The 23,062-nt window shown below is 41.6% G+C and overlaps 1 protein-coding gene across 1 annotated transcript in view; it reads left to right on the top strand.

The window, feature by feature from the left end:
- Positions 1-23,062, top strand: part of TMPRSS15 (transmembrane serine protease 15) — a 101,974-nt gene that overhangs the window by 4,853 nt on the left and 74,059 nt on the right. The window contains 4 exon segments of the mRNA XM_054024200.1: positions 2,446-2,642; positions 4,613-4,658; positions 8,469-8,476; positions 20,640-20,759. Of these exon segments, the coding sequence (XP_053880175.1) occupies positions 2,446-2,642; positions 4,613-4,658; positions 8,469-8,476; positions 20,640-20,759 (371 nt within the window).

The raw sequence follows: 23,062 nt of genomic DNA, 5'->3' as shown, positions 1-23,062 counted from the left end.
TTTCGCACACTGGCTCAATCAAAGCTAGCACAGGTAAGTTTAACCAAGACAGAAATGATACCCCCGGCAGCAGTGTAGATTTACCCTAAGTGGGTTGATTTTCCGGAGGTTTGAGGCTTCCTCTTTCCATCCCCCCAATACATTCCTGTTCATTTATGCCCTCTAGACATTTTATGGCAAAATAGATTGTTTTCCTTTTCTTTTCCTTTTGTGCAGCTAAAGTGAGAGCCAAACCCCTGTGAAGTCACAGGGAGACGCCATTGATTTCAAAGGACTTTGTATCAGACCCCTAAATTTTTTGGAATAATCTCTATTCCTGTTCACTGTGGAAATACTTAAATTATTAGTTTGACTCAGCAATTGTTTTCTAGTTGACTCTTTTCATAAAAAAATGTTTACCCTTTTGGGCAATCTGGTTATTGTTTTACCCTTGGAACTCAGCTGAGTCACAAAGATAGCAATAAAAGCTTTTGTTTACTCAGCATGGCCTAGAGGTTATCAGAATCATTTAAGAAATTAGTCTATTAATATATTGCAAACTGTGCTCAGTGCAGTGATAGGATTAATCACCTCATATCAAAGAGCACTGTTGAATCAGTGGCACTCTGCTAGCACAAATACTTTGCAATAAGGATGGTCACTGCTGTTTTTCAGCAAGGAGAGAAAATGTCCTTTTCTCCAGTAAGCAAAATTATATATTCAACTCAACCAAGATGTTGCTATAAGTATAGACCTGAATAACAGGGGTTACCAATAGAACTGGGCGAATAGATACATTTTCAGTTTGATGGCAGTTCTGAAAAATCAGGAGGAAATGGTTTGGGGCTGACTCAAAACTGAATTTTGGGGCAATTTTTGGTGAATCAAAAAGTCAGAAAAAATTGTTGCAGGTTAACCAACATGTTTCTCCCCCTGCCCCCCCCCCAATTGCAGACAATTTTAAATGTTTCTTAATAAAAGCAAAAGAAATATAAGGGACTTAAGGCCATGCACAAAACAGGAGGAGTACGGGGTGCTGTTCTCTTTTATATCAAGGGCATTTACCTGGAATGTGGGAAACCCAGGTTCATATCTCCACTCTGGAGCAAGAACTTGAACCTATATACCAGGTGAATTCCCTAACCACCTGGCTATTTGGTATTCTTTCAGTTTTGCCTGTTGAAGTTGTTCCATTTTGTATTCAATAGTGAAATATTCATTGGGCCAAAGAGAGAGCAAACAACTCTATATCTTGGTGATTAGAGCATTCATCTGGGAAGGTGGACACCTAGATTCCAGTTCCAATTAATATTTAATTATTTTAGAAAGTGGGACAGCTTCAGTGGGTAAGACCTGGTATCTTGGTGATAAGGACAGCTATCTGGGATATGAGATACCTATGTTCAAATTTCATCTCAAGAGTGGGGATTTGAACCTAGGTTTCCCACAGTCCAGTTGATTGTGATTGTTAGTGGGCTTAAGGGGATTCCACCACCATCTTCTCACTTATGGGAATGGCACCTAAGTTCCCTTGTGAATCTAGCCCCCAAAATCAAACTATTTCAGTTTGGACATGTCAAAACGAACCATTTCGAAATTTCAGAATTTTTTTTCAAGTGAGACAACTTGCCAAAGTCGAGAAAAATTCACCACATGTTTTGTTTTCACAAATCTGCATTTATTAGTGAAATAACGTTTCTGCAGAAAATCTTGCCCTGCTCTAATTACCAGGGCATCTCTTTAAATGAAAGCCTGTCCCCAAAGAAATTAATGGAAGTTTTGCCATTGACTTCAGTGAAACCACGATTTCACCCTGTATTGTTTCATGCGAGCGGTCCCAGTACTTATGGAATCCACCCGTGACACAAACATACTTAACTTTGGGGTCACAAAAATGAGTACTTTACAAGATGTTTTATCATGTGGATATTTCAAGGCTATCTGTCATTGTTATAAAGCCTAAAATAAGAGTCCTAATGAAGACTCAGTATGGGTTTAGCAAAACACAGGTCCTGATTCTCCTTCCATTTACACCAGTATAACACCATTGACTCCTTTGACATAAATGGAGTTACTTTTGATATACAGCAATGTAAGTGAAAGGACAATCAGGCCACAAGTTTCTAAGACGTTCTGTACTTTTTAAAAATTTGCCCCTTTCACCATATCTCTAGTTGCCCGCCCCTGACAGTTTGAGGTTAGTGGATGGAACCTATTATTAGAATGAGGTCCTTGTTCGATTCATATATTCTATAGCCAGAAGGGACCACTGTGATCATCTAGTCTGATCTCCTATATAAACACTGGCAACAGAACTTCACCAGAATAATTCTTGTTTGAAATAGAGTATATCTTTTAGAAAAAAAAAAATCTAATCTTGATTTTAAAAAATGTCATATTGCATTCACTTGGTATTTTATATGATTAACTTGTTTTTTTTCTTCTGTGATGTTTTCTGTTTGGCAGAAATGGCAGCATTATCGTAATATTCAACCTATACTTTGCACAGTGGATATCTAATGAGAAAGCAAAGAATGAACTGGTTTTAGGTATTGAAGCAAATAAAACTAGCCTTTTGCAGACTATTAACATTGATGTGAACAGCATAGAAATCACAGGTAACTATGAAAATTATTTGCTTTCTTTGAAACCTTGACATGTAAGTGAATTGCAGATGTTGACACTCAATCCTGCTATGGCATGTGTGCAGGTATACAAGTCCACCCATGAAAATTCCATTACAGAAGATGCCTTTACTAGCTGGCACAACAGAGGCTACATAATCAGAAGTTGTAGGGAAGAAGGCCCAAATCCTCAGTGGGAGTTAGGTACCTAAATACTTTTGAAAATCTTGACCAATAGCCTGTGAACTGTTCACAAGTGATCTCCTTTAGCCAACCTGGAAGCAGCATTCACAAACCACACTGGGCGCCATGTAGAGCCATCTTCACAGAAGGCTGTGTGAGCGTGATATATACGCTTTAAAAAGAAAACAAGAGGGTAAAATAAAAGGTGGACTCCCAGTGAAATTCCATAATATTAATCCTTTATTTATGGTGTCCATCATTTGTGATGCCTACCAATGTCCTTCAAGGTAATGAAATTAAGGCCCAATAATGCTATTTCTTAAGTAAATACAGTTATTTTACCCAACATTCGGACCAGGGGTAGTGAGAAGTTCTAGTCTTCATAGAAAGCTAGATGTTCTGCTTTACTTGTGGGGGCAGATAAGGGAAAGATGGATGATATATCTTGCTTATTGCCGAAAGTGGGATCTCATGTAAGTGGAAACAAACATTAAGAACAGAATTTAAAAGGCTTGATGATTCAGTTGCATTTAACCAGAAAGGAAAAACTCTGACTTGTCAATAAGTGGATGAGGTGATTCTAAGCATCATAAATATGATTAAAAAGTGGTGGTGGGACCCTTGATACCCAGAGGGAAGAGATGTATGAGCAATGGATAAGACCTGATCCAAATCCCAGTGAAATAAGTAGGAATCTTCCCATTGACTTCAATGAGTTTCCGAACAGGCTCTCAGTGAGGAAAAGGATAAAAATTAATTTGAATCCATTGAAGTGGAAGTTGATTAAATGACATTTTCAGCCTCTGTTGGAGATACTAATAGGTAGCTACTGATTACCTTCATAAGGGGAGGGAGACATCTGGTGTGTAAAGTCTCTTATATTCTATATTCTAAAGGCACATTTCATGCTAGGTACTTTAGGTATTCAATGACTAAATTCAGAGCCTTGACATAATTATTTATCTTGACTATTTGCACTATCTAGAAGGGTTTTTTTTATATACATATAACTTTTTCTATATTACCATCATTGTGGGAAATGATTGACCACTATATCCCAGAAGTTCTGTAGAAGAAAATTATGAACTAAGGGCAATATATCTACTTGTGAGCTTTGGAATAGGCAAACTTTTTTGCTGTGAGAGATTAACAGGTCTGATTTAAAATTCAAATGATAATTGTATATAGCACTTTAACTTCCTAAATCTCAACACGCTATAGCAAGAAAAGTTTCATCTCCCTTTTACAAATGAAAAAATTGAGGCACAGAGGTGAAGTGACTTGTCTATGGTCCCACAGCTTCCATAGTGATAAAAAGTAACTTTCTTTTTGGAAAATTGCTGCCACACCCATTTTCATTTCAGCTCATTTAACTGACCCAAATATTGTCTTATGAGATGCAGGTACCTCAAGGAGTACTGTAATATAAATGGTAATATGACTCAAGATGGCTGCTTGAAAAATATGTCCCTTCTGACAGTCACAGATGAGTCCCCATGAGTCCCCAGACACACATTCTCTATAAAATCCTTCTTGAAGAGGAGAAGGAATAGGGATTAAGGTTCCTGTGTGCATGAGAGAGAGAGAGAGATGGGAGAAAGGGCTTGATGTGAAGTTGTAATCCTTGGTGAGCTTGCAGAGTGGGACGAAAAGCTGCAAGAGAGGTAGGATATTCACCAGGAGAGAATTGGAACATTTCAAATGGCTCAGAGGAACATTCAAGTCAAAAACAGTCTCAAAAATATTTGTGGGATTCCTACGCTAATGTGAAACTCCAAAATACTTTATATAGAAAGTTTACACTTAACCTGATTTTGTTCCAACAGCTCCTGAAAGTCTGACTACAAGCCCACCTCTAACATCATCAGGTCAGTACTTCTTGTAAATGAAAACTTGCTTGTGTGCACAAGTAAGGTATGATAACAAGTATAGGGCCACATATTCATCTTGTATAAATTGGCATAGCTGCATTGACTTCATTGGAGATACACTGCAGTACAGCAACTGGGGAGCTGTCCCATAAAGTGATATGTTACCTGAAGTAATACTCTAGATAATCTAAGATGCTTGGATTTGAACTCACCTATAATGAGGAGACAAGCTTTTGTATTTTGTATGGAAGTCCTTGGAGTCTAGTGATTTAAACCAGTCTGGAAAAAAGTAAAAACAAACATAAATCTTTGCCCACCCATTGACTCCAAACAAAAACTTTGTAAAGGTTCAAATTGGTTTAGATAAGGCCAGAGCTATCCATACTTATGCTATGAGAGATGGTTAGTGCAACAACTTTGCTAAGCTTTGGTTCCATTCTCAATGGAAATCTTATGGGGAAAGGCACACTTAGGTTTCCCCTGACATGGAGATGCTGCCACAGTTGCTGGGCCTTACAAATTCAGATTCAAAGGTGAGCAATTAAAGCCAGTTAGAAGAAGGTCAGAGAGAGAGACCTTGGACCCTGCAAGCAATTGTCATGAGAGAAAGTTGTACCGTAAATGATCAATCACTACTGTCAGAGAAAAACTGAGTTCTCACTATTTTGTTTAGGTACAGCAAGTCAGAGGCTTTATTATTAACTCTCACATGTGCAGAGGAGAGAGCAAGCAGGTCTCTCTCTGGTAACTAATTACAGCAAGCATTTATACCTTTCATTACAGAAATAATGAGGGACAGCTGCATTTTGTTTATACATAGGCCATCTTGATATCTCATTTCCTTACTTGTTTTGACTCTTGCCTACATACAATTAGTTTCTATACCTTATCTACACAAGGTCTTCTACACCTTATCTATACTGAGGTCACAATGACTTCTTACACAGCTCTTTCTCACCCGTCTCACACAATCCTCACACAATCCTCGCTTCTACAAATCTCGCGTTATCAGGGTTATCAGGGTCACAGCTAGCTTGACTCTTGCTAACAAAGACTGTCTCTTGCTAACGAAGCCTGACTCTTGCTAACAACCATCATGCATTGCAGTTCCCTTCTGTCAGTTCTTTTCTCTGCTTCCACAACCCCCCCCCTTTTGTACTTCTAGTACAACAAACATTCTCAAATCTCTATTTGCATCAAGTCCTGGACTTCAGATTCTAAATCAGATGCTTCAACCTTTGGGGTTTTGATTGGATGCAATGATAATGCATGATTAGCATGAACATGAAAGGTATTACTATTATTACGTCTTTTACAACAACAATAACATAATCCTAAACTAACTAATAACAATACAAGCAATAACATTCCCATAGCAATACTATAATGGGGTTGTTGTACAGCCTTTGTCATAAAGCACAATACATCATATTTAGTACATAAGGTAGATACTCTATAAGCAGTGTGAAAGGCATACTTTTCTACTTGATATACATTTTGAAGCATGTGAATTTGCCCTTGTACCTCAGAGATTTTCTGAATCTCAGGTAACAATGAAAGCAAGTTTTGAAATCTATCAGATAGTAAGCTAGTCCAATTAAAGGGTATCTGGAACCTAAGGGCTACTTGAAAAACTCTATCTGCAGGCCAGTAAATGATATGATTGCCTGCAGTGGTAGTGAGATTAAAATGTATGTCTTGTGATATGGTGTCATTAACATACACACAGCTATCATTAGCTTGGAAGAGTAAGTGTCCTGTCAGGGTAGTTCCTTGTCCCCTACCCTCCCAGCAAACGTAGTCATAGACAGTGACAACTTCTCCTGGCTTCAGTTTACGTGTACACTGAAGCTGTGGGGGTTCTAATGGCCAGAATGTCCACAGGTTACCTAACCCCATCCAAATGTTAGGTGTAATCCTAGGAGCACTAACTAAAAATCGATTGGGCATACCAGGTGGTCTAATTTCCCAGATGTCTCGATGAATTACCCAATCCCATATGCATCCTCCCCATGGACCTGGCAGGATACGGTATGTGGGAGCCCACACCCCCTGTACCGGTCCATATGCTTGGAAGGAGCACTGAGAACGTCCACACTTCCACCCAGAAAGTTTCCAAGTATGTCTCCATGGCTACAGGTCAGATGGCACTCCTGACGTGTCTGTAAGGGCAGTGGGCCAAGCCTGGTGCTCTAGATCATTCCGAATGGCCATTAGCTGGTCATTCAAGAAATCCTGAATCTCTGAGCATGCTAGATCCCACTGCAATGCCTTCCCAGCCTCAGTGATATTCAATACCATCTCTGTCAGTAACTTCTGGGTCATAGAACTAAGGGCGGAGATAACATGTAACTCACCAACTCCAGCCTGTACCTGGGTTAGTTGTGCTCCAGAAACAAGGCCTATGGCCTTCTCTAGTTGGCCCAATTTCTCATCATGTTCCTGATTCTTAAAAATATTCCAAACTGCTGCTGCACTATTGGCCCCATCCCACAGGGATCCAGTCAAGTCTCTTCTCTTTCTAGAACAAATAACCCAAGCCCTCTGTTGTGCTAATCTAATGGCAGCCCCTTGTGAACAGTTCGGGTATGTAGAGGTAATCTGGAAACTGGATAAGGGCAATGAAAATTTAACAGTTCCCAGTGTGGTGTTAATCACAGTCCATCGATATCCTACTACATCTCTCTTTGGTGTAGTACTATACCACATCTGTTGGTCAAACACCTTTATGTATTTCCGGGAGGCATTAACATTAATGGTATAAGATGGAGTGTATTGCAGTAAGGTACAAGTCACATTATCAGTCACTGGAATCATTTCTATGCAGGTAAAATTTCCAGTGGCAGAACAAACTCTTTGAGTGCTTGTTCGATTGTTCACTAATTGGGTGATCAAATAACAATAAGGGCCTCTTTCATTTAACACAGTACAAATTCCAGGAACAATCATCATATCTACTTCACTATAGAACCCATCAATTGCAGTTATTAATTCTTGGGGTTCACTAGTAGTGATATCATGTATTTTTATCTCTACTGATCCATTTGTTCTCCATTCAATTGTTTGCTCATATACATTGTCTTGAACTTTAAAGAATAATTTCTTCGAGCAAAATTTCAGTAAATCACTGAGATGTGAAAGTCTTGGCCAATGAGTTTCATTGGAATGTGTAGTACTGTTTGTATCTGGATAAGTTACAGTGGTGGTGGCAAGGGTCAAGGGACTAGTGGTAGGTGTAGTCTTTGTGGTGGCAAGGCGTTTTTGATATTTATCATCTGAAAGCCAATTAGGGAGGGCAGTGCATCCTGAAGGTACCTGTCCATAAGCACAAAGCCCTGATCCTGGAAAGAATCCACCCCACCACTGGACCCCACATTCCCAGGAACGTTCCCCACAGTTCCCTCCTTGCCAATAAACAATACTTCGTTTCTTCCACCAGGGCCAGTTCTTAATGTCTTTTGTAGTTAGAAAGTTCTGGACTTTGGTGGTTTCAGCAGAGCGAGTGTTTCTTCTTTTCTTCTTCAAAAGCAGTTGTGATTCACCATAATACCGGGGAGAGGTTACTAGCACTTCACCCTGTACTGGTGTGATTCCTGTAAAAGAATTCAAAGGCACAGTAGATCTGTCAGTGGACAAGGGAGAGGTTACTAGCACTTCACCTTGTCCTCTTTCCCTGCTGTCCAGGAGGCACAGCAGAGTTAGCAGGAGAAATAGGCTGATCAGCAGCTGGAGAATCCTCTCCAGGCGGAGGGGTCTTTTTTGCAGTGCGAAGCATGGGTCCAGGTGGGCAGTCCTTGGCACTTCACAGCAGTGTTAGTGGTTAACAGGACTTGGAAAGGGCCTTTCCAGCGTGGAGCCAAGGCAGTCTTTCGCTGATGGACCTTTATGTAGACCCAGTCTCCTGGTTCCAGCGAGTGGCAGGGCTGCACCGGATCCTTGGGTAGTGCTTCTTTCACCTGTGTATAGAAAGACTTAACACATTTCATTAGTGCCTGACAATACTTAAGCATTGTGTCATCCATTAAATGAATGTCCATCTGAGCTAGGGTCAGTGGGGGCGCAGTTGGTAGTCTCATCGGGCGCCCTGTCAGAATCTCATGAGGGCTGAGTCCAGTCTTTCGATTGGGAGTGGCCCTCATACTCATTAGTGCCAGAGGAAGGGCATCTGGCCACTTCAAGTTTGTTTCAGCACAAATCTTGGCCAGTTTATTTTTTAGAATTCCATTCTGGCGTTCCACTGTCCCAGCAGACTGCGGATGGTGGGGACAGTGAAGGTTGTGTTGAGTCTGCAAAGCTGCACATAACTCCTTTACAATCTGTCCAGTAAAATGAGTTCCACGGTCACTGTTGATACTCACAGGGATGCCAAATCGTGGTACAAAATCTTTAAGCAGAAGTTTCACAACAGTCCTGGCATCTGCTTTCCTGCAGGGAAAAGCTTCAACCCAATTTGAAAATACATCCACCAAAACCAATACATATTCATAGCCACAACATTTAGACAGTTGAATAAAATCAATCTGAATATTTACAAAAGGTCCCCAAGGGGGAGGGTGAGCTGCCTGCCTAACTTTAACAGCTTTACCAATGTTATGCTGCTGACAATTCACACATTGTTGACAGTAGTGATGTGCAATGACTGGGAACCCGAACGCACACCAATCTCGGTTAACTGCAGCAACCATCCCCCTTTTGCTCACGTGAGCCATTCCGTGGTATACACGAGCAAGATAGGGCATTAACATCTTCGGTGCAACCAGGCGACCAGCTGGGGCACGCCAAAGATGATCAGGGTGTAGAATACAGCCATTAGCACTCCATAAACGTTTCTCAGCTGCCGGTGCAGCTTCCTGGATCTTGGCCAGATCCTCAAGGGAGGCTAGTGGAGGCTGTTCAATCAAAGCACAAGTATATTCAGCCTGAGGTGCAGAAAGGGCCGCTGCTTTGGCTGCAGAGTCTGCCAAAGCATTTCCACGGGTAACTTCATCATGAGGGGTCTGGTGAGCTGTACATTTCACGACAGCTATAGCTTTGGGCAATAAAAGGGCATCTAAAAGAGCAGAGACATACAGACTGTTCTTAATAGGAGAACCAGTGGATGTAAGAAAACCTCTATACTTCCAGAGCAACCCATAATCATGTACCACTCCAAAAGCATAACGGGAGTCTGTATAGATTGTAACTGCTTGATCCTGAGCGAGAATGCAGGCTCGAGTTAAAGCCACAAGTTCGGCCACTTGAGCAGAAAACACAGAAGGAAGGAAAGCACTTTCAATAACAGCATGTGCAGAACACACAGCATAACCAGCAACCAATTTGCCCTTAGAATCTCGCAAGCATGAACCATCTACAAAGTAAATAAGATCAGGATTTTGCAAAGGCACATCTAGTAAATCATCTCTTGGACGAGAGAGAACCGATGTCACAGACACACAGTCATGTGGGTCTCCGTCTTTGGGCCCAGGCAACAAGGAGGCAGGATTTAGAACAGGGCAACGAGCCAAAGTAATATGAGATGAAGACAACAAGACAAGCTCATATTTTGTAAGACGAGAAGTGGATAGATGCTGTGTCTTAGATTTTAACAAGAGAGCAGCCACAGCATGAGGAACAGCAACAATCAAAGGAGATCCTAAGACAATAGATTCAGATACCTGAACAGCAAGAGCTGCTGCAGCTACAGCACGCAGGCAAGGGGGAAATCCAGCTGCCACAGCGTCTAGGGCAGTACTGTAATAAGCAATGGGACGGTGTTTGTCTCCGTGCCTTTGCGTTAATACAGCCAAAGCAAACCCATTACGCTCATGACAGAAAAGAGTGAATGGTTTAGCATAATCAGGAAGTCCCAGGGCTGGTGCACTGGACAGACTTTGCTTGATAGCAACAAAAGCTTGTTCAGCCTCTGGAGACCAAGGAAGAGGCTCAGGGGTACCTGACTTAGTCAGATCCTGTAAGGGTTTAATCATTGTTGCATAGCCTAAAATCCATTGTCTACAGTACCCAGTCATGCCAAGAAAAGTACGCATTTGAGAAATAGTTCCAGGCCTCTTAAAGGAACCTGGAGTGCATGTGCCACACTTCTAGTAAGATAACGGGTACTTTCCTCAGAGGGATTAGAATCAGGGGAGCTACTGGGAGGCTCAGAATCACCTCTTTGTGGTGAAGAGGAGGCTTCTCTCCCAGGGGAAGAGAGAACAATGTGTGCAGCTGATACATGCAGTGGTGAAACTGGCACTGCCGGGTGAGATTCGTTAGCAGACCCATGCTGTGCAGGGGGAGGAGGCAGCACGGGCTGCTGCTGTTGCTGAATGTTACTGAAGAAATCTAAAATATCCTCAGCAGTTTCCTCCTCACTGTCAGACCTAACTAATTGGGGATAAAGGGGAGCAGAAGGAATTGCTTGAACGGGATTAGGATACACAGGAGCAGAAGGAATCGCTCTAGGGGGTAAACAGCTGGATGCCTTGCATTTAAGCTGTAAATGTTGCACTTGGGCTTTTAACTTTTCCTGGGAGTCCTTTAGACTCCGCACTCGAGACTCGTGGAGTCTCTTTGTTGCTTCCTCCCACCAACAGACAAATTGCTCCCACTGTGTATCAGAGGCTTTTGGTGAAGCCAGAGTTTCTTTAAGGTATTTAAGTTTGTCTAAATCAAAGGTACCTTCTAGTGGACATTGTTTAGATGGATTTGCACGCGTGTAAAGATTCCAATTATCTAAATACCTGCAGGTTTTCGGGCCATAATGTACGTACATGAAATAAGCTGGGGTACCCTTAGGGGGTGAGAGGGAAGACTTAGACTGTCCCCCACCCATTTTCCAATCACACACTCAAAGGGGGAAGGATGCCCTGTCCGCGCTAGCGGCTCATAAACTAAGGATCTCTCCCTACAGGGTATTCACACAGGAGTGACTAACGAGGATAGCCATGACCCCCTACACCTCCCTTCAGCAAAGAGCGTCGGCTAATCTCAGAGAGAAAGCGCCGCTTACTCTGTTGCATCCAGTGAGATGGTCAGACTGTCAGTGGCTCACACGGAGAGGAAAAGGGGAGGGAAGATGGGTGCACACACTCCTAGACCCAGGTAGCCTCCTCGCCGGACGATGCCAGGCCGAGTCAACTTACATGGGTCGGATCTCCTAAAAGATCCTCTAGTTACCGGGCTTGCGTTAGAGTAGTTCTGGTCACGAGCCAAAAGACTTCGCAGAGTACTCTGGGCGTCTTCCGGTAACACTCAATTCACACTGTGTACACACACACACACACACACACACACACCACACACACACACACTCCAACATACCAAGGCCTTATACCAGGTACTACTCCTGAGTACCTCCAGGTACTATTCCCAAGTACCTTGATGCATCACTTGAGGCGGTAAAAACCCCTCTTGAGGCAGTAACAACTCCTCAATACAGGTGCAAACCCTATGCACCTAGCATATGCTTACAGGGGGCGGCAAACAATTCCCCTATTACGCCGCTCAGCATCTGACCTTGCTGCACAGTCAATAAGTTCGGATGGCGTGAGCCCAACAGGGGCAGACGGCCCCACGGACAGTCCTCCTCCGACACCCCAATAGAGATTTCAAAAGGTCTCTTACCTCTATTGTGGCGCCATGGGGTTCGAAGGGGAACGATCCGTAGCAGCTGCCGTTGCCTCAGTGGGCGTTGCCATCCCGGACGAGCCCCCAAATTGTCGGAGAAAAACTGAGTTCTCACTATTTTGTTTAGGTACAGCAAGTCAGAGGCTTTATTATTAACTCTCACATGTGCAGAGGAGAGAGCAAGCAGGTCTCTCTCTGGTAACTAATTACAGCAAGCATTTATACCTTTCATTACAGAAATAATGAGGGACAGCTGCATTTTGTTTATACATAGGCCATCTTGATATCTCATTTCCTTACTTGTTTTGACTCTTGCCTACATACAATTAGTTTCTATACCTTATCTACACAAGGTCTTCTACACCTTATCTATACTGAGGTCACAATGACTTCTTACACAGCTCTTTCTCACCCGTCTCACACAATCCTCACACAATCCTCGCTTCTACAAATCTCGCGTTATCAGGGTTATCAGGGTCACAGCTAGCTTGACTCTTGCTAACAAAGACTGTCTCTTGCTAACGAAGCCTGACTCTTGCTAACAACCATCATGCATTGCAGTTCCCTTCTGTCAGTTCTTTTCTCTGCTTCCACACTACGTACACACAAGCAACTTTGTTTGCAACTACACCACACATTTTGCACCTGATTTGCAACTCAGGTCAGTTCTTCTCCAAAAACAAAGCCTCTATCTCTTGAGCTGAAAGATGCTCTTCATTGGCTGTGATAACACATCTTTTTTGAGATAAAGATGACATGATCACACTTGAGGAGGTCTTGGCAATAGTACATAGTACATAGCAGTAATACATATGCACAATAACCAATACCTTAATCAGCAGCCAAGGGCCTATGATAAAGGAAGAAGGTGCTTCAGGAGGAGTTGGGAGATTTTTGGGGCATCATGAGTAAGAAGAAAAAAGTAGACTATTGTTAGGAAGGTTAAGAGGAAGGTGTTGATGGGATAACCAACAGATAAGCACCCAAACTTTTCAGATTTTTTTTTTTTTGAGAACCATCAATAAAGTAAATCTACACACTAGAGTGTTTACAGATATAGATTAGAACTAAACTATGGGTTATCTCAACTGTGTTTTGTTCTAGCAGATCCTGTGAATCTCACTAAAAGCCCCTTTCCATCAACTTCAGGTCAGAACCTTTGCATATCATGAGAATACAAAATAATGTTATTGTTTGTTAATGGAAGAACCTGGTATCTACCTGAAGTCAGTCTCTCTCTCTCTCTCTCTCTCTCTCTCTCGGTGTGCCTGCATACACACATTTATGATAAGATTGGCTTAATAAATCATGATATTTTAAAATAATATACGTTGGATTATTTATGTTACATTACGATTTTTGACCCTTTAAAGTTAATATTTTCAAGCTTTTCTACAAAGTCAGGAGCAACAGAAACTTGCCTATTTAAAAATCAAAACTGAGATTCTCACCTGACTCTAGGAGCTGGAGTTTTGAGACTCATGAGAGTTGGTAACTCTGCTTGACTCTGGACAGTGTCAGAGTAGCAAATATGGGCTTCTTTGAAGCAACAATTAACACTTTTCGAATAGTAGAAAGGTCTTTTTTAGGCCTTTAAGAAATAGGAAATGTGCTTCTGAAATGTTTTAATCTTGAGGTTTGTTTGTTTACATAGATTCAGAACCACTCACTACAAGCAAGTCTTCAACAACTTCAGGTTGGTAATTTAAATATAGTGAAAAGGTTGATGTTTTACATAGAAGATTTTGGTGTCCATTCAGTTGTACAAATTATGGGCCTGACCCTACAAATACTTCATACATAGAATTTCCATTGACTGAAAAGGGAGAGCCATGCACAAAGCAGACCTTTCAAGATTGGGCCCTAAACACAAAGGATATTGTATAGTATATACCGTGTTGGATTAATAGAGCTATTTTTGCAATTGTGGACTATAGGAAATATTTTGAAAAACACGAATGACAGTTAGGTGCTTAATTCTCCATTGAAGTGGAAGTTGATTAAATGACATTTTCAGCCTCTGTTGGAGATACTTATAAGTAGCTACTGATTACCTTCATAAGGGGAGGGAGACATCTGGTGTGTAAAGTCTCTTATACTCTATATTCTAAAGGCACATTTCATGCTAGGTACTTTAGGTATTCAATGACTAAATTCAGAGCCTTGACATAATTATTTATTTTGACTATTTGCACCATCTAGAAGGTTTTTTTTACATATATATAACTTTTTCTATATTACCATCATTGTGGGAAATGATTGACCACTATATCCCAGAAGTTCTGTAGAAGAAAATTATGTACTAAGGGCAATATATCTACTTGTGAGCTTTGGAATAGGCAAACTTTTTTGCTGTGAGAGATTAACAGGTCTGATTTAAAATTCGAATGATAATTGTATATAGCACTTTAACTTCCTAAATCTCAACACGCTATAGCAAGAAAAGTCTCATCTCCCTTTTACAAATGAAAAAATTGAGCCACAGAGGTGAAGTGATTTGTCTATGGTCCCACAGCTTCCATAGTGATAAAAAGTAACTTTCTTTTTGGAAAATTGCTGCCACACCCATTTTCATTTCAGCTCATTTAACTGATCCAAATATTGTCTTATGAGATGCAGGTACCTCAAGGAGTACTGTAATATAAATGGTAATATGACTCAAGATGGCTGCTTGAAAAATATGTCCCTTCTGACAGTCACAGATGTGTCCCCATGAGTCCCCAGACACACATTCTCTATAAAATCCTTCTTGAAGAGGAGAAGGAATAGGGATTAGGGTTCCTGTGTGCATGAGAGAGAGAGAGAGATGGGAGAAAGGGCTTGATGTGAAGTTGTAATCCTTGGTGAGCTTGCAGAGTGGGACGAAAAGCTGCAAGAGAGGTAGGATATTCACCAGGAGAGAATTGGAACATTTCAAATGGCTCAGAGGAACATTCAAGTCAAAAACAGTCTCAAAAATATTTGTGGGATTCCTACGCTAATGTGAAACTCCAAAATACTTTATATAGAAAGTTTACACTTAACCTGATTTTGTTCCAACAGCTCCTGAAAGTCTGACTACAAGCCCACCTCTAACATCATCAGGTCAGTACTTCTTGTAAATGAAAACTTGCTTGTGTGCACAAGTAAGGTATGATAACAAGTATAGGGCCACATATTCATCTTGTATAAATTGGCATAGCTGCATTGACTTCATTGGAGATACACTGCAGTACAGCAACTGGGGAGCTGTCCCATAAAGTGATATGTTACCTGAAGTAATACTCTAGATAATCTAAGATGCTTGGATTTGAACTCACCTATAATGAGGAGACAAGCTTTTGTATTTTGTATGGAAGTCCTTGGAGTCTAGTGATTTAAACCAGTCTGGAAAAAAGTAAAAACAAACATAAATCTTTGCCCACCCATTGACTCCAAACAAAAACTTTGTAAAGGTTCAAATTGGTTTAGATAAGGCCAGAGCTATCCATACTTATGCTATGAGAAATGGTTAGTGCAACAACTTTGCTAAGCTTTGGTTCCATTCTCAATGGAAATCTTATGGGGAAAGGCACACTTAGGTTTCCCTTGACATGGAGATGCTGCCACAGTTGCTGGGCCTTACAAATTAAGATTCAAAGGTGAGCAATTAAAGCCAGTTGGAAGAAGGTCAGAGAGAGAGACCTTGGACCCTGCAAGCAATTGTCATGAGAGAAAGTTGTACCGTAAATGATCAATCACTACATACACACAAGCAACTTTGTTTGCAACTACACCACACATTTTGCACCTGATTTGCAACTCAGGTCAGTTCTTCTCCAAAAACAAAGCCTCTATCTCTTGAGCTGAAAGATGCTCTTCATTGGCTGTGATAACACATCTTTTTTGAGATAAAGATGATATGATCACACTTGAGGAGGTCTTGGCAATAGTACATAGTACATAGCAGTAATACATATGCACAATAACCAATACCTTAATCAGCAGCCAAGGGCCTATGATAAAGGAAGAATGTGCTTCAGGAGGAGTTGGGAGATTTTGGGGCATGATGAGTAAGAAGAAAAAAGTAGACTATTGTTAGGAAGGTTAAGAGGAAGGTGTTGATGGGATAACCAACAGATAAGCACCCAAACTTTTCAGATTTTTTTTTTTTTGAGAACCATCAATAAAGTAAATCTACACACTAGAGTGTTTACAGATATAGATTAGAACTAAACTATGGGTTATCTCAACTGTGTTTTGTTCTAGCAGATCCTGTGAATCTCACTAAAAGCCCCTTTCCATCAACTTCAGGTCAGAACCTTTGCATATCATGAGTATACAAAATAATGTTATTTTTTATTAATGGAAGAACCTGGTATCTACCTGAAGTCAGTCTCTCTCTCTCTCTCTCTCTCTCTCTCTCTCTCTCTCTCGGTGTGCCTGCATACACACATATATGATGAGATTGGCTTAATAAATCATGAGATTTTAAAATAATATATGTTGGATTATTTATGTTACATTATGTATTTTTGACCTTTTAAAGTTAATATTTTCAAGCTTTTCTACAAAGTCAGGAGCAACAGAAACTTACCTATTTAGAAAATCAAAACTGAGATTCTCACCTGACTCCAGGAGCTGGAGTTTTGAGACTCATGAGAGTTGGTAACTCTGCTTGACTCTGGACAATGTCAGAGTAGCAAATATGGGCTTCTTTGAAGCAACAATTAACACTTTTCGAATAGTAGAAAGATCTTTTTTAGGCCTTTAAGGAATAGGAAATGTGCTTCTGAAATGTTTTAATCTTGAGGTTTGTTTGTTTACATAGATTCAGAACCACTCACTACAAGCAAGTCTTCAACAACTTCAGGTTGGTAATTTAAATATAGTGAAAAGTTTGATGTTTTACATAGAAGACTTTGGTGTCCATTCAGTTGTACAAATTATGGGTCTGGTCCTACCAATACTTCATACATAGAATTTCCATTGACTGAAAAGGGAGAGCCATGCACAAAGAAGACCTTTCAAGATTGGGCCCTAAACACAAAGGATATTGTATAGTATATACCGTGTTGGATTAATAGAGCTATTTTTGCAATTGTGGACTATAGGGAATATTTTGAAAAACACAAATGACAGTTAGATGCTTAATTCTCACTGACTTTCAGTGGAAGTTTAGTACCCATCTGCCATATGTACCTTTGAAAATATTTCCCAGACTCATTAATTAGTGAAAAGTATGAGAAACACAAATGTATTTCAGATATGTCTAAGCATTTGTAATTTTTACATGTACAGTGGCAATTTATACTCCTCTATCGATTATGATTTAGAGGTAATTTGTTCTTCAAACTTAAAATAAAAAAGAAGCATTTTCAAACAAAATATCAGTTTTCTTGTGCCCAGAAGATAGCACTGCAGTTTGGTTTTTTGAATAGGAATAAAAATGGAATCGAAGATATCTTTTGTAAACACAACATTCTTTTTGCATATTAATTTCACTCAAAGCATATCTCTGGGTATTTGGTGTAGTTTTTTGGGGTTTTTTTCATTGAGTCTAGAAATGTACTAGGTTCAAGCATCTCAACAAGATTTGTGGTCATTCCCTTTGCTGATACTTCAGTGAAGAGTTAGAGGGGTGTTGTGCTTTGTATTGAATGGTATGATTAAGGTTCTTCTGCTTATCCTAGGTGGTTGTCCTGTGGAAAGTTGTAACTCCCATTACACATGTGTGGTGCCCTGGCCAACATTCCCATTCTGCATAAAACAGGCTATGATATAAAGGCTATGAAGTGTATAGCCTATTGCTTGAGTGCAAAATGGCAGATTTTCTTTCTTACGCCTTCACTTTGTATTCAGGGGCGGCTCTAGGCACCAGCAAAGCAAGCACGTGCTCGGGGCAGCCCACTTGAAGGGATCCAGCATGGGAGCTGAGAACCAACAGGGGGCCCTGGGATCTGTAGTTCCTTGGTTAGCTCCCTGCCTATAGAGCCAGCCCTGGAGCAGGGAAAGAACTACATTTCCCAGCATTCCCTTGGCCATTACCAACAGGAAAGAGCGGGAGGGAGTGAGGTAGCTGAGACCTCATGCTGCAGCCTGCTGTGAATGGAGAGCTGCGCTGTGAGTAAGGATACCATATTTTAACATTCAAAAAATAGGACACTCCACAGGGAGGGAGACTAGCCCCACCCTACCACCATCCACTCCCTCCGACTGCCCCCCACAGAAACCCCAACCCATCCAACCCCCCCTGCTCCCTGTCCCCTGATCACCCCCTCCCGGGACCCCTGCCCCAACTGCCCCCCAGGACCCCACCCCCTATCTAAGCCCCACTGGTCCTTGTCCCATGATCACCCCCTCCCGGGACCCCTGCCCCAACTGCCCCCCAGGACCCCACCCCCTATCTAAGCCCCACTGGTTCTTGTCCCCTGATTGCCCCCTCCCGGGACCCCACCCCCTATCTAAGCCTCCCTTCTCCTTGTCCCCAACTGCCCCCTCCTGAGACCCCCCAACTTTCCCCCTAGGACCTCACCCCCTACCTGTCCCCTGACAAACCCCTGGGACTCCCATGCCTATCCAACTACTGTCTGTCCCCTGACTGCCCCCTGAACCCCTGACCCATCTAACCCCCCCTTCTCCCTGCCCGCCCCCCCCCCCCGAACCTCCACCCCATCCAACCCCCCCAGCCCCCTTCCCATGCCACTCAGACCAGCGTGTCTGGCTCCGCGCAGCGCCAGACACACTGCTGCATACATGCTGCCGTGCTCCCCCGCGTAGCCACAGGCCCCCTCCACCCCAGCATCTGCCTTCCAGATTTGAACATCTCAAAATTCAGGAGTGCTCAAGCTCAATTTGGGCAGCTGTTACTTCATTTCTCCCAAATCAAATATACTGATCCACTGTAACTTGCTATAGAAAAAGTAGGATAAAATTGAGCAAGAAATGCTTCCCAGTGGTTATTAGGACTGGAATTGCTATTTTCAACAGCCATTGCCTTTTTTGTTTGTTTGTTTTGTTTAAAAGGAAGACAGTGATATTGCATTGGAAAATTCCCCATAGAAAGAAAGAGTGGAACAATAGAATAATAAAAGCACCTCAACTTTTCCTCATTTATGCAGGACAGTCTTATAATATGCATCCAGATATCCTCCAATCACACAAGCTGAAAATTGTTCCACTTTACTGTAGTTCTGTAACCATAGGGCAACCAATCCTGTCTGTGTTCTGTGCACATCTAAAATTCCTGCTGAATGACCTGCCCTGGGAGCGAGTTACCAGTGACCCAGGCCTGTGGCAGAAGGAGGGTGCAGGTGGGGCAGGGGGAGAGAGCCCAGGGCTGGGGCGGCAGGAGGTGTGGGTGGGCGGGGGGAGAGTCCAGGGCTGGGGCAGCAGGGGGGTGCGACGAGGAGCCCAGGGCTGGGACCGGGGGCAGCCAAAATTTTTTTTGCTTGGGGCAGCAAAAAACCTAGAGCCGGCCCTGTTTGTATTACAAATACAATACAAAGATCCTATGTCTGATCCAGTGTGGTCAATCTTATGTTCTTATAAGTATTTTGCTGCTTTTTTCTTAAGTCAGATCTTTTCCACCTTCACTCATATGCATTTACTAACAAAAGCAAAAACAGATGTACATACAACTGAGTGATTTCCCTTTTCCCCACCTCCATCCCATCAGGTATGTACTTCCATGATGCTTATTCAAAATGTCTTTATGGTTCAATCCTTTTCCATTGGCAGAATTCTTATTCACTCAAATGGGGACAGGACTGCACTCTTTGGCCCTGATCCAACAATTAGATACATGTGGAGGGACGCATACACCATTGGGCAGTCCTGTTAGTGTGACTCCATACAGACTTAAGGGTCCATCCCCAGGGAGCTGATTGCAGAATCTGGGCAGAAAATTGTACAAACATTGATTTTTTTTTCTCAGAGATTTATAATATTACTAAAACTTGTCCTTAAAAAGGCTTTTTTATTAGTGCTGGTCAAAATGTGGGAATTCTTTTCCATGACAAATTTTAAATTATTGATTAAATGATTGAAGGTGGAAAAAAATGAACTTCCAATTGAGTCAAATAAAAATGATTTTTTTTCATTTTGCAAAAAAAAAGGGATGAATAGATTTCCACCAGCCCTAGTTTGGAGCATAGTTCTAACAGGAAGTGAATGTTCAGTTTTCATATGTCTGAACTTATTCATTCTTCTGTACTAATATTCACCTTTCTGATGAGTTTGTTCAGCTATTATGTATTGACTCAGAGCATGTAAAAACACCATAAGCAAGTTAGACATACAACTCACACAATTGTTGTGTAATTAGGTTTGTGCTGGAGTCCCAAAGGCAAGTCAGTTCTCCTTTGTAATATAATTTTCTTTTTTTCCCTTTTTCTTATCTCAATTATTATTTCAGTGAAGTGTTTGCCTCCTGAGGAACCTTGTGCTGATGCCATAAACTGCATAAGTAAAGACTTATTTTGTGATGGAGTACCAAACTGCCCAGATGGTTTAGATGAATCTGAAGAAATATGTGGTAAGAATGTAAAGCTCTGAATCAATCTTTATATCTGCTTGTACTTGTCAATATATTAAGCAATAAAAGTATTTTCCAAACCAATCCCAACAGAAGTGAAAAATAGAATTCAAGAAGATATTTTACTCTTCAAGAAACGTATGAAACTACAGATTGGCTTGATATTTTTATGAATATTTGTATGGTATAATGCTGAAGCAGCATAAGCCAGCTATATTCATCTAATGGAAGAGCCGTTGTCAAATAATTTAAAATTATATCCAACATTGTGCTATCAAATGATGTTGCTATGCAGCTGCAGAACCACATACCCCATCTCCAGGATGCATAATTCTTAATTTCTTGGTGGAACCAGTACAGAGATGTCCCTTGTGACAGTTGATAATGGTATCCTACTTCAATCTGATGTTCTTCCAGTGCTTACTGTTCTTAATTAGCTTTTAATACTATTGACCAGGGGGATTCTACTGCACTGAGGCAATTTATAGGTCTTCCTTTATTATCTCAAACCTGGTTTCCATCTTACTAGAATGTTTGCAATGGAACTTGTGACAAATTTATGTTACGAATCTGCCTGGGGCATCAGGTGATCAGGCTGAGGCTGCAGGATCTTTAGGGGAGGAGATGAAGAGCACACAGAGACAAGAGTGTCTGAATTTTAAAGCTTTATTAATAAGATAATAAAATAACAGCGGTGAGTGTTGGAACTGCCCGCACGTCACTCAGAAGAAGCAAGAAAACATTAGTACCCCAGCCCTAACCCACTTCCATACTCACACACTCACGACTCAAGTCTGACCAAGTCTGAGTGTAACATAAGAAGAAGAGGGGCGGGGTGGATGGGAGTTCTTGTCCTGTGCACAGGTCATCCAAGCTCCGCTGTGATCTCCAACTTGCTTTGGCTCTCAGGAGGGTTTTTAAGTCCTGGGTTCTTTTCAGGGTGTTTCATTCAGGGACCTCTGCTCCTAGTGCTCTTTGTATCAGTCCAAATCGGCTTTGTGTGGCCTTCTCAGCTTTCCCCAAAACACGTCAGCTTCAGGACCATGTTTTTTCCCTCAATGACCATGTTGTCTCACTCCTTTTCCTGGCCCCTGCAATTTGTTCAGCCACTCTCCTGTCTCACGGCTGGTCACAGGGGGGGAGAGTGGACTCCCTCCCTTCTTTCTTGGCAGGTAGCAGAGTGTGTGCAATGGCCTTGGGCTGGAGTCAGATCCTTATCTTCGGCTGTAGCTGGAACATCAAGTTAACCCGTTCTTTTCTCCTTTCCTCACCCTCTGGCCTTTCGTTGCCTGTAAAGAAACCTTTTGTTCCACACTCACACCTTTAACCCTTTAACCCTTCCCAAAATGCCTTGCAATGCTTGCGACAGTGTTAGCAACATACAATGCTGATCTGTCTCCCCAGGGAACCCCCTGAGGGAAGGGGCCACTGGGTTGTGACAAACTGATTAAATAGTACCAAAAATGATTCAGGAACATCTCAAGAATAGGCCTGATCTCAAATGGTGCTGAGCCCCTTCTTCAAATTGTTGACTGCTCTTGTTATGGGCTAACTGCACCTCTGCCCCATTTCTGATCTCTCTGGTCCCTTGCTTATACCTGTCTTAGGGTGGAATTTCACTCTTCTTCTCACACTTAGCTCAAAACCAAGTTACACTCCCCTCTGGGAACCACCACTTATCACTCTGCAGGTCTGTCAGGGTTTTGAACACCTGAGTTTCCTCCTTTCGGGAGCCTGTGACCAGTGTTAGTGACCTTGGTGGGGAAATGTAGTTCTTTAACAATTAGAACAAAACACCAGAGAAAAAAAGCCGTTTAAAACAACAAAAAGCCACCACACATACTTAAATCTCTTGTAATCTTGCACTTTGCTACAAACTAAGCCAAATAGGCTTCATCCCAGCCATCAATTCCTATTAAATCAGTGGAACTGGAAGGAATTCAGGAGTTTGTGTAATTGGGCCTTTGACTCAGAACAATGTTTGATGCAATAGCTCCTGCCAATGACTTAGCTAAAGTTTGTACAGTGGTCTGAAGCCATACATAAATGTTCCATTTTATCTGTAATACAAAGTATTCTACCTGCTACAATTAAAGAAATAAACTGATTTTTTTAACAGTAATTGTATAGGTTTTTCATTAGAGTAAATAACACTTTTTCATAACGTTGTAAAAATGCAGGGCTGGAAGGGACCTTGAGAGTCATCAAGTCCAGCCCCCTGCACTGAGGCAGAACCAAGTTTGTTTGTGAGCTCAATTTTGCTCACAAATTTTGCTTATGTTTTGTAGAGAACTAATAGAAAC

Source organism: Malaclemys terrapin, chromosome 1 (assembly GCF_027887155.1).
Source record: "Malaclemys terrapin pileata isolate rMalTer1 chromosome 1, rMalTer1.hap1, whole genome shotgun sequence".
NCBI classification, from domain to species: domain Eukaryota; kingdom Metazoa; phylum Chordata; order Testudines; family Emydidae; genus Malaclemys; species Malaclemys terrapin.
The sequence above is the reverse complement of the archived record's forward strand: the minus strand, read 5'-3'. Positions and strand labels throughout refer to the sequence as shown.